This window comes from Lottia gigantea (genome assembly GCF_000327385.1).
Source record: "Lottia gigantea unplaced genomic scaffold LOTGIsca_21, whole genome shotgun sequence".
NCBI lineage: Eukaryota > Metazoa > Mollusca > Gastropoda > Lottiidae > Lottia > Lottia gigantea.
The window spans coordinates 2,927,263-2,940,940 of NW_008708458.1; the positions used below are offsets into that span (position 1 = coordinate 2,927,263).

The 13,678-nt window shown below is 34.4% G+C and overlaps 1 protein-coding gene across 1 annotated transcript; it reads right to left on the minus strand.

Moving 5' to 3' along the window:
• Window positions 1-4,365: 4,365 nt before the first annotated feature.
• Window positions 4,366-8,158, minus strand: LOTGIDRAFT_159745 (hypothetical protein; the record flags this gene model as incomplete). Its single annotated transcript, XM_009054236.1, has 7 exons — window positions 4,366-4,901; window positions 5,518-5,688; window positions 5,862-6,081; window positions 6,665-6,809; window positions 7,396-7,501; window positions 7,707-7,796; window positions 8,134-8,158. The coding sequence occupies 7 exons, from the start codon at window positions 8,156-8,158 to the stop codon at window positions 4,366-4,368; spliced, it is 1,293 nt and encodes a 430-aa protein (XP_009052484.1).
• Window positions 8,159-13,678: the final 5,520 nt, after the last annotated feature.

The window sequence follows — 13,678 nt, forward strand, 5'->3', positions numbered from 1 at the left end:
ACTGTAACCGACCCTTCAACTCAGTCGCCGACAATCGAGTGATCATAAACAAGTTTTAACTCAAGCAAGTCTTTCACATCACCTCACGTCGGCCATATCTTCCTGTTTTCATGAGTTCAGGGGTCAAATATGACGTCAAAAGGTTAAAGGTTATGTTTACTTATGTTAATTAGCCACGTGCAATTTAACAAGCACCTGTCAAATAGCGTTGAATAAAATTGGAGTATTGATAAAATACGAATAGTGAATTCAAATTAATATTTTCGATGATTTAGTACAGCTATAACATCACGATAGAAAAGTTAGAAAATATGATTTTGGCCTATGTCAATGATGTAACATAGATCTAATAAGGTGGAATACAAACTTCACATTTTTGAGTTTTCCAGGATCAAATATTTTGTGAACAATAATTTATAGTTTACTACAACGATTTATAATTCAAGATTTCAGTGAGATTAAGATGGTCAATATTGATTATCTATATTTGAAAATTACTCATAGTCATATAGTTATGACTATATGAGGGTATAGGCCCATACAAATATCATGCTATGCAATAACTGATCTGATATTTGACCCCATATCATAAATAATAGCTACAAATCTCTTTGATGTTTCAACTTTGGTCTAAATAAAATACTTCATTGGAGTTCAACAATATAACTCTCCCACAGAAACAAACTGAGCAACATTTCTTGTATATTCAGAAGAATCAAGCTCTGTGTCAAGCAATGTGTCAAATTATAGTTATCAATGGACTGTGACTACCATTCAAACCAAATAATAAATGTACCTATTATTTGCATGTGAACATTCCTTATCTCCAAATATTGAAAAATTAAACTCATGTCCAAACCATGTCAAAACAATTATTAATCACAATTATTCATCCAATCTAACTTATTGATAATATGAATTGGATCATTGTTTAGCCACAAATAGTTGCAGCCCAATCTTAGCAGCTTTCTCAGAAAGCCTCTGAAATCGTGCGCCTCTCAATGTATCTCTCACCTTGTTGACTTGAGATAAATCAAGCTTCTAGCTGCCACAAGAGTATGTAGGTTTTAAACTACCACGTCATCAGCTGTAGCATATAATACAATGTGTAATTCTTACATTTCATATATATGTAGATACCAATATGTAGAACAGGTGTTTCGTTTCGTATGAATGTGTTCTGAGAAACTACCAACCATACTATACTGTATTTCTGGTGAATAATTCATGAACAGATTTCTGACATCTGTTATTTCACAGAGCTTGATTTCATAATGTATTAACGCGAATTGAGAGAAAAAATACTAGTGAAAATAGAGTTTTATTTCATCAGATTTTCTATCTGTTTCTCGGACTAGTCAACAATAAACAATATCATACAACAAACATCAATAACAACATGTTTACAGATTAGAGGGATTGTAAAGAGATTGCAAGAACCACAAAAGTCTGATGAAAATTGGAATGGTGCAAAATTGATGCTATCAGTGTCTTTGATACACATAAAAAATTTAGAAAACATCTTTACAATCCCTTTAATAAAGACATTTATAAAGATCCAGGACAGTTTAAAAACATGAACAAGAGAAGTCTATTTTGTTTCATAGTAAAATAAGTTGTACTTCAAACCATTTTATATTCTTGGGACGTATTTTACAAAAATATAATTCTCCAAATTGACCACTTTCTAACTTTACTGAGTACTTAAATTTTCAAATGCACTTATTTTGGGAAACCTGGTCCAGAACAATCATGTGTTCATTACTACAGGTACTTGTAGACAGGATAAGAATAGCCTTTGGAAGTTCGATAATGCATTTAAGATTTGACTGATATCTATAATTAATATAAGTCGACTGGCAAAATCTCAAATGCTTCACTAAAGGCTATCTTGTCCAGAACTATCTTGTGTTCATTACTACAGGTACTTGTAGACAGGATAATGATAGCCTTTGGAAGTTCGATAATGCATTTAAGATTTTGCCAATTGACTGATATCTATAATAAATATAAGTCGACTTGCAAAATCTCAAATGCTTCACTAAAGGCTATCTTGTCCAGAACTCTCTTGTGTTCATTACAGTTTAAAGTACATTAACTACTCAGTTACAATGACCGTTCTTGTCTTGAATCATCAAGGACGACCATAAATATCTTTGATAAAATATGTCTATAACTATAAAGACCATACTATAGTTAACATCAAACCAATATACTGACATTTAATTTTCTCTATTCTATATGTCAGCTTTGAATCTAATTTAAGCTATACATTTCAGTGTAAAATGCTATGTAACAGCAACATAAGAAATAATTTTCTCACTTATTTCCCTTATTTCCCTCCAAAGAGATATATCTACAGAACAGAACTATATCAGCCAGTTTAAAAAAAAAAGTGAACACCCCATTTATTTTACACGGATAACAACTTCGCTTAGCACCAAGGATCCTTACTACCAGCTGTTCCAAAAATCTTGGCATTTATCTGCACCAATTTAAAGCTGGGTTGCCTTATGAAAGATGACTTATAGGGATCACCAGACTTTCACACAACTAGCTTTTGATTGACATAATCAAGCAAACAATGTTGTTTAAAGATCTAATTGACTGCATTAGAGATGTACAAGTCTATCTTAAATACAAATATGGAAAACTCTTCGACAAGGTTTTATAATAAACGATTTGTTTTTGTGAGGTTACATAGCACAATCGGTTAGAGCGTTGGTTCTTAACATGACATCATTTGTTTGGTTACGTTGAGCAAATGGCAACTGTGGGTTCAATTCTCGATCGGCATGTGATAGTCCGATGACCTTGAATAAGTCATCTTCACTCATAATTCCAGTTGACCCAGCAGTAAATGGATACAGATTTAACAGGGAAAGATCAATGCCAAGAGGTTTGACCAAGAATCAGCTGGTAGAAAGGATCCTTGTAAAATACAGTTGCTTCTTTCTTTCTTTCAAAATACAAGAGAAAAAACCGTAATACCCGGAAAATAAATAATATCAAAATTTACAACTGAGATAAAATATATCAGAATTAATAAAGATATAATTTATAAATATATTATAATACATTCAGTAATAATGCCAAGTTGTCAGTGGTAATCACATCAAAGATATTCCATTAACTGCATTTTTGTGGCAGAGGAATAGCTCAATCAGAATAAAAAAAAATCGACAGAAACCCTAACCAAAAGAATGACTTTTTCACATTTTGATTTATTAAAAGTATGTAGGCACTATAATATGAATTCATTTGATTACACATATTTTGATCATTTAATAGTTCTATATACAAGCTTCTCTCTATATATGTTTAAAGATTAACTCTTTCATTGGAAAATTGCAATTTGTAAATAAGTTGGATAACATCTTTGACTTGTAAAATGTGGAGATTGAGATTTTTTTTTAATTCAATGAAAATCTACCAAAAATAACAGGAAATGCCTGTATGTTTTCAAATCCCATATATAACATGGACATAATAATTATTTCTTGACAATTATAAATAAACCATTGTTTAAAAAATTCCGACCCATACATAAACAATCTTCTTAAAATATCACAATCTTATCTTTCAACAATTATATATCTAGCTAATTCTATAAACGCTATACAGAGAATTTGAATTTGTCATGGATGGTATGGTTTTAAGGGCTCGTTCACACAAAAGGCAAGGCAGCACAACGAAGAGCATAGCAGGTGGTCAGAAGTTCACATATAGACAGTGCAGGGCCACCTGAAATCAATCATTGGCTATGGTAGATTTTGTGTGTGCGTTCCTATTGCTTGCAAATTGAATTTCTGTGTGAACTAGACACTAACTGGTCGTCTTCAAACTGCCCTTAACAGCTTGTAGTGTGAACTGGGCCTTAAAGAAACCCTGAGCTGTTGATTTCAAATTTTACTCTGTACAATAAAAATTTTGAATCATGTTATTTTACTCTACTTATTTAACTATAGATATGTCTATCACCAACAAGAAAGGCTAAAATGACTAAAATACAGTCATTTTCATTGCTAACAGAGTTTAAATCTATGCACAAAACTAAGTCATAAAATTAATGACAAATTTAACAATAGCATCAACAACAAGAATTTCATTTTACAAACAATAAAAAGATGACCAGCACCAATGGGAATGCTTCAACAGTAATATCTTCACAATCATTAGATATAAATTCTGTATTATTCTTGAATGTCTAAGTCAATATATCCTGGGTTGCAGGAACCAGGTTAACGAAGCTCCTTCAGCTGGTAATACGAGTATCTAAACAACTTCAAGAATCCTATGAAATCTATCACAAAATTTATACCAAGACTGTGGAGATTTCAATAAATACACTTAAACGAGGTTTCACTAGACATGGATCTTCTGAACACGAGTTTCTAACTCTACGGCGCTGACAGTCAGTGGCCACATGCCACCTATGATTCCAGCTTGTATTGAAACACCAGTTGCTACAGCTAACTCTGGGTCCACAGACGTATTGGGACGTTTTCTAAAAAAGTCTTGAATAATTTGTCTAACTTTAGGCACACGAGTTGAACCCCCCACTAGAACGATTTCATCTATATCACTTTTTTCCAGTTCCACAAAATTTAACGCTGTTTTTATTGGTTCTAGAACTTTTTCAAATAAGTCTTTATTTAGTTCTTCAAACTTATGTCTTGTGATGATTTCTTCATAAATTTTATTGTCAAAGGAATGAAGTTTAATGTGTATAAATGCACGGTCTGAGTTGGTCAGATTAATCTTGGCCTCCTCCACCTGATTTCGTAAAATTTGAGCATCTTCTTTATCAACGAGCGGCCGAGAGAATTTCTGATTGATCTGTTGTAATAAATATTGTAATAATCTTTGATTAAAATCTTGACCACCAAGTTGATTATTACCTAGAAAAATATAAGAAAATTAGGAATTTTTCATTTAAATAATATAAATGTCTTTTTAACTTTGTATAATTGGAACAGTTTGATCAAAATTCAGCCCTAGAAATTTCTTTTGAATTACTTTTAGGGTGGTTTCACAGGTTTTTGTACAGTGGATCATACAATTTTTTTCAACTATTGAGTGACAGAGTACATTGCTCATACTTCATATCAATCAAGAAAGGGTACAAACTGGTAAAGTGAAACACACATTACATACTCTCATGATAATCAAAAGGAATGTATTAGCAAAGAATAGTTCACCATAATAATAACCATATGATTTGTAATGTAGGTTATATCTGACAGGTCTTAACTTGATCATAATTTGTGAGGTTCTGTCAGTTAAAGCATTGGTCCTTGATGCTGTCATTTGCTTGGTTACTTTGAGCCAAGTGTGATCGTCTGATGACCTTGAATAAGTCATCTTCACTCATAATTCCAGTCGACCCAGCTGTAAATGGGTACAGATAATCCGGGAAAAATCAATGCCAAGAGGTTTCGTGAAGGTTCAGCTGGTAGAAAGGATCCTAAGATGTTATCCTTGTTGTTTCTTTCTTTTCTTAACAGAACACCTTACCTGCCATAGCTTGTGTAAGGAACATTCCACCTTGTACCATCAATATAGAAACATCTAGTGTACCCCCTCCTAGATCTACTACTAATATAGTCTGCATGTTGGGATGTTTGTGTAAACCATAAGCCATAGCAGCTGCTGTCGGTTCATTGATTATTCTTAACACCTCCAGACCTGTAAAAAAACAATTAAAACAGTAAGTATTCATAAATGCCCTGAACTTTGTCAAAGGATGAAGAATCCTCAAATTTCACATTTTTGAGGCTGAAACTTAAAACGCCTTCAAACTTTGGGGACCCCTGATTCCAATTACATGTACTCTGCAAACCAAAAATATTTGATCTAACCTGCTAGATTGGCAGCCTTTCTGGTATAATTTCTCTGTAGCTGATTAAATTCTGCTGGAACCGACATAACAACATTATCAACTGGTGAACTGACGTTAGCAATGGCTGCCTGACGTAATGTGTGGATGATATTAGAGCCTACTTGCTCTGGTGATATACGTCGTACTGTATCATTGACATTCACAACATAACTTATCATACCATGGTCATCTAACTCTAACTGAAAACAAAATAGTTAAAATACATTCAAACATAGGAAACAGAATGGCTTAATATTTTGCTTTTCTAACTCAGAGCAGGAAAATGAATATGTGCAAAGAGACAGAGATTTCCAATAGGTTTTCTACTATTTTCCAACTATTATTGGATGCTTAATGGGGCATTCTTGGCGGTTTTTTTTGTAGATTAAAAAATGTTTTTGCTCAAATCTATGATAACTATATACCAAAGAAACATGTCTCTTAACTTACTTGATAGTTTCAACTAAAAATATCCAGGCATTAATCTTTTAACACCAAAACTATTTAAAAACTATACGTAAGCTTACTAAGTTTTTAGTACCAGGTAGATGTAAGAAAACTATTGTACAAGCAAAATAAACACCAAATGGAAGAGAATTATGTCCCCCTTATTTGCAAGGTTTCAACTAAAAACATCGAGCAGTGAGCTGTGAACACTTTTACTGATAAAAGCTAAGATAAACTATTCCTGTTTCTGAGACTAAGGAACAATTGGACAAATGGATATTAAAACTGCTTCATCAAGTGTTTTAACTTACTGAACAAAATCAGACAAAAACTCACCTGAAATGGGTAGCGTTTCCGTAAGCTATCTAAGTCTGACTTGTTGAAAACTTTTCCTATAAAACGTTTAGCATCATACAGTGTATTTTTGGGGTTGTGTTCTGATTGTGCAACAGCATGATAGCCTACTAGTATACCCTTTTCACTGCAAAACAAAATAATTTACTATTTATAATTACTCTATTGAACAGCATTGATCAGCACCTTTATGGGAAGTGTAAAAAACTTTGATAACTGCCTTATGCTCGAAGGTTGGGGAATGTGTTTAACTCAGCTTAACTTAACTCAACAAGGTGAGCCTTTAAAAGGGATTGTAAAGAGGTTTTCTAAAACCCTTTTTAGTATAAGGGACACTGCTTTCATTGAATTTGTATTTACAATTCCTCTTAAACTATGCGTTTTACGACATGACTGCCACAGAAATCCTTATTATCAAAAGCACCATTTGGGAAGCTGTCGTCACAATAATTTAACTTTAACACTGTAATGTTGACAGACATTGGGTAACATTACGAGTGTCTGTGATATTATCTTGTCCGTCTTCATTAGCCCACATGGTGCAGAAAAGTAGGACCTAAAACTCCATTGATTTCATTTCATTTGATATTGTCTTGTCAAAAGAGACTTGTTGTATTGTCTGCTAGGTCAAAGGAGATGAGCATCTACACTAGACCTATCCCCCAAAAAAAAACTGATTGTGGAACCTGAATTGCAGCCCAATACTACCTTACCAGAAGGCTACTACACTGGGTATACATTTATGACCATCTTGAACTTTTAATATATCAACATGGCCACTTATAGCATGATACATTCCTATACAGGAATAGGTCGTCCCTGAAATCATACAAAAAAAATAACATTAATCATAATCAAAGCAACATAGTCATCTCATCACTTGTTCTGGGTCTACCCTGCTGTAGATGAGTACGGATTTGTTTTTACCTTACATTTGAAAATTAAGTAAGTGAACAGTGTGGACTCAAAGGAAAATGAAATCTAAGTTATACTATTACTATGAACTATTATTAATCAAACTTACCTAAATCTACACCAAATATTTTAGGTTTTGGTGGAGGCAGATATTTCTGAGCAAAATATCCAGCTAAAAATATAGCCAGTATGGATGTCCCTGAAAATAACAAATATATTTCAAAACTACCCTAAAAGCAGGTTCCGCTCTTGATCTTGAGACATACTCTGTACAAACCACCAAAATGGCTACAGCAATTCTTCATAATAATTTCTAAGTTTGTTGACATTTTCATTAACACACAGTGCTATCTTGCAGTTGATAATTTTAGTTCATACAAAAATTACTGTCAGAAAGCGATTCTCAAGATTGTCAGATTCGAGAGTGTGAGACAGTAAATTCAACACTGTGGTGGCAGTATGCTTTAAAACCGGTGATATTCTGGTTGAATCTTCAATGTCCTGGACATAAGGAGAAATAAATAAAGCATACCAACCTAGAATTATAAAAGTTGTGCCCATTTTCAGTCAACTTTGCTTTATTCCATATGTTCAAGTTCTGTTTTGACAGCGCAACGTGTACTAGGATAGGGAATAATGAATTACGCATGTGCAGCAGGAAGTTATATACTTGATTGTTAAAAGCGTGTTCTCCCTTGCTATATGGTCCTACTTGTTTTGTCATCTTAGAAATAAGGTTGCAAAATAGAATAATTTGCGTCTCTATATTCATCTAAGTGGTACAGAGATACGTAAGATTTTGATTACCATCGTCTTACATTGAAAATTTTGTCTCTTAAGCTAAAAATGTCAATGTTTTACAACATAGAAAAGTTAGTCCGAACATCTGAACATGTATGAAAAGTTCACTAGCTGCTACCAATGATTTGCTAATATGTTCATATTAATTTCGGGTTTCGTTTTGCGGCTCTTAGTACTTGAGATCTCATTATATTTAACCTATGACCTTTCTCAAAAAATGATAATCTGATCAATGTTTATTCATATTGAGTATGAAACTTAATTATTTTTTTGGAAATTTTCTGACAATTGAGAGCTTCTTCCTTTAAAGTCAGATCAAAAAATGCTGTGAGCAATGTGGGGAAAAGTCTATCAATACAAATTATTTTGGTCTTCGGCCTTGCAATATATTCAGCTTTACGGAATCTAGCGAGGAATGCCGATTGATGTTTCACTAACAAACCGACATCCTGTATTCTATAGAATATGAAATAGACTGGGAAACAATTTGTCGACCACTTAAGCTATATAGGCTACCAGACGACATCCACAGTCAACTGAACAATATTGTGCACCAGGCCGCTCTCCCCAAAAAATAGATTGCCCCTCTGAAAAAATTCTGACAACCGACCAATTTCATTACTGCAACTAAACATGATACACCATTGCCCCTCCGAATATATTACTACATGCCTGTTTTATCCCACTTCCATGGCCTTATAGCCATTTAGCTCGAAAACATGTTAACTCCCTCGAAAGATATCCCTTTTAAAGCAATGACACATGGCCAATAGAACTCACGTGTCATTGCAATCTGGAAAAGGATACGTTATACAATATAAAAATACTTTAATACTTCATAGAACACTTTCATTTAGGAATATTACATTACAATAAATAATGAATTACAAAATATAATAAGTTAGACAGAAACAGCTGCCTCTATTCGAAACTCTGAGAGCTATTTTGACAGTTTGTCGGCCGGTGTAGTGACAGCAAAACTAGGCCCTGTTTTGTGGAGATTTTCTGCACCTCCGAAGGTGCGGTGTTTTAAACCTATTAATTCATATCGGATGTTTTAACGAAACTAATTTCTCGCTGGCCACTTCAGACTGCGTGAGCAACCAAAAAGTTCACAGGGTAAAAAAAATCTTCAGAGGTGTGGAAAATCTCCATAAAACAGTTTTTCTGGTTCTACTCCAACTGACAACTGTCAAAAAAGAGGCTGGAATAGAGGCAGATGTTTTAGATTTAATAAAGGTAAGCTATATTTTGGCAGTAATAAGTGGAATACAATACAGAATACCCTATTATAAACGACATACGGCGACATGTAGAATAGTGCATACATTTGAAGCATAAGGATAGTATTAGAATATTAAAAAAAAAAAAAACAGAAATTAAGAGAATTGCAAAGATGATTTCTTTTCTTGATCAGAGACATCAATAACGTCATGTACAATCCCCTTAAAGAGATAAATAGTCTTCAGAAGTCCTAAAAATGTACGAAAATCGTATAAATGCTTCAAAAGTATCTCAAACTAGAAATTTCACTTTCTATTTCTGAGACCATGGTACGATTTATCAAACGGATGGCGAACCTGTCCCTATTAACGTAGGAACCACACAATTGTTTACATTCAGAATTACATCTGAAACATGCTATAACCTAGTTTAAGTTGGAAACTGCGATTTTGTAGTCTTCAGTGCGTCCAGGTCGTTCCAGATTTTCTCAATTGCCATGTAAACAAGAGCAAACCCATGGTCTAAAGGGGTCGACAGATTCACCATTTTTGGGGGTTGATTATTATGTAAATTATAGTCTTCAGAAGTACTTGAAATGTACGAAAATCACACAATTCCCTCACAAATACCTCAAACTAGGAATTTCACTTTCTTAAAAAAAGTGGAACCTGTCCTGTTAATAAAATCACTGAATAAAAGACTGCTTCACAACTACGTAGGAGAAAATTAATGTGCATCGCGATAAAATATAAAGAACAATTGGCCTTGAAATAAAGCTGTCGTCTGCACTGTGATCTGAGAGGTACAAAGGAAAGGGGAATTGAATTGGTCGTGAAAATATATCCTACTAATTGTAAATTGACTTCAAACCATACAGTTTGAGATGTGACCAGTAGGTAGCCCAGGATCTGGGGGGTGGGGGGCAAAATTTTTCATATGGGCGGCTATGTGACTCAATAAAACATTCAAGTCATCTTAATGTTTAAGTGGGGGAGGGGTGTGTGTGGGGGGGGAGGTCCCAGTCCCCACCCCCTTGGCACCCTGAAAGAGTCAAAACATGTTGGAATCGATTTAGATTTGTTCTTGAAATATTCACAATTTTCTTCGCCTATGATTGAACACCGTCCGCAACAGAAAATTAAAACAACTAAACCAAAAGCTCCATTTAGATGAGGAAAGGCACATTCAATTCACAACACTGTTAGTTTTAGGCCTACTGGTTCTTTATTTTTGGCCTGTTAATGGCGTCACCAACATCTTGGTGCGTTGTTTGTGAGTAGGACGGTCTAGGACTCGGCTCGGATTCTTCTAATAATTTTCGAATATTCAAACGCGCCCTCTTGAAATCTGCGACCAATGACTGAAGATCCAAGAAAACAATAGCGAGGAAAGAGAGCACAATCACGAGCACACCTACGTAGCCAATTCCTTGAGCAGACGGTCTGTCATCTGACGCGCTGGTTTTCTTTCTGATCGTCTGCGAAACTAATTTTTTATCGACTGCTAGACCACTAATTATCGTCTGGACCCATCGCCTCAATTCGTCGTCAGTAGTGATGCTGTTGTTAAGGAGATCACACGGGCACCAGCAATCCGATTCGTTTCCGATTTGATCGGCAAATGGCGTCGTGACTGTTGTTGTACCGGAAATAGCTTTATCTGGAAATAGAAAGAATAGACATGAAATTCAAACATGAGCTCGATTTGAATTGTGAGCAAAGGGGCTATATGATATCTAAAATGACCACGGTGTTTAGTGTAATAATGCAGCCGGACCACTTTCAGTTCCGGTATTTAAAGAAATCGGCTTAGTTGACATTTGATGTCGTTTTTCAAAACAGCTTACTCTCTGATTTCAAGAATATTATTGATGAAACCAGATCATACCCCCCCTGCTTGGTGCAGGCATTTGTTGGGATTTAGAATCGTTTTTCAAAATATATACTCTAACGTTGTAAGCATATGAAATGAAAGAGTTAAAGGTATAGGCTAGTACCTCTTAGGATGACCAAAAATTGTCATTTTTTAAACTCTTTTAAAAATGAGTCTACGTTCTTCATTGGACTTACCTGGTGTCAAAACTATATGACAGAATCACTCATTAAATCTATAAAGCTAAGTATTAATCCATTGAAACTAAGTAAGTTTGAAGCACGCTTTCACACGTTTTTCAATAATTACTTAGTTCAATGAAAGTATCGTCTAATAGCCATGGCACCTGGTAAGTCTAACTGTTATTAACTCTTATTTACTCTTATTAACCAAGTTTGAGACTTTAAATTCCATGTCCATTCGAAGAGGTAGTATTCCTTTAAGAAAGGTAGGTCTGTGATCATGTAGGAAAAGGCCTCATGATAATTCTTTAAAGCTCTAAATTATGGCTGTATATCAATATTGTATGGCACTTGCTTTAACATCAGAAATTGTTATTCTTATCTTGAGATTCGAAGATACGGCAACATTGTATCTAAAACAGTGGCTCCCAACCTTTCTCGGCCTTCACACCCCTGGAGCAATCACCTGGGCCTTTCACACCAAAAATTTGTTTCATCCACATTTTCAGCATATGATGAAGTGAGGTGCACTCTCAATTCAAAATAAATTCTTCTCTTACACTAGTTGGCCACAACCCTGGTATCCTAGTCCCACACCCCCAGGGAGTGAAAACACCCCAGGTTGGGAACCAGGGATCTAAATAAATACGTATATTGGTCAGAGGATTCAATTGAGGGTGAAATTAAATCTGATAAATAGACACAGTTCGATATTGGCCGTGCTTTAATCAATTACTTAATTAATAAAAATTGCAGAAAATCATGTGAAATTTGTTATTCTAATTAATTAATCAATCTCAGACGACGTTATCAAATATAATACAAAAAACTTCCGCTTCAGCAAATATTGTCGCGTGACACTATGGATATCTCACCTGAAACTGGGTATTTAAAGGTGCGTTTCCATAAAAAATTAAGTTGGATATGAATTCGTTGAGTATGGAATTTGCTCACATAGCCCAGTATATAGCTCTGACACTCACAGTCCTAATGTTTCAGTGCATGCTCTGGAATCATTGGATCTTATGAAATGTTGATATCGGTAGAAGTAATGTCAAATTGTGACATCGATTAAAAGATCCTTGTCTAGTCATCCGCCTTCATGAAAATGATTGGGTCAATCGAGTACTACAAGATTATTCCCCAAACAAGAATGCAATATATAGATTTAAATGTTATCTTTGGCATCGAACTCTATATCAACGGCAGATATATTCTATGATTTTAACGCATTTGTTTTTTGGCCGTGAAAAGACATGCCGGATTCGGAACTTGAGTCGGTAGCGGTACATTGCCGTTTTATATACAATGTATAATAAAGATAACAATACTTTATTTGATAGGAAAACCAGTACACCAGCATGTTCTTTAATAAGCAACGTTACATGATATAATGATCATCTAGTTAGATGTGAATAATCGTACCGTTGCTTAAAGAACATGGTATGCAAATCTGATATAGTATTTTGTACATAACCTATATTTTGTCCAAAACGGTTATTGCGAGATTATTTTATGATCCTGTGTAGAAGGCTGTCGGAAAAATAGTTAAATGTCATTCGTGTTATAACCGAATAAAATACTATCCGTGTTGTATTATCCCTGAATGCTTTCCGACGTGTGCCGGAAAACAGTTATCTTGATCGATGGGTTTAAGTAATTGTGTTTGCAGAATTTGTATCTGTTGGGAATGTAACAACTTAAATGTCAATGTTTTAGATATTTATGACATTTTAAATTCAACGTATTCATAGTTATTCATTTTAACCATTGAATGGTTGCATACTGAGTGTATTAATACGAAGTAAAAACATAGGCATTATCATAAAACACTTTTCAACGAAAATATCAATAAAAAGGGGGTCAAAAATAGTTAATATACATTGCTAACATCTGGATGGCCTGATAGTAGTGGGGAATTTGGTACTCACCAAAGACTCGAACGGTCGTGATAAATTAAAATCGAATTAGACTGATGGGTCTGGCATAAAGTGATCAATGA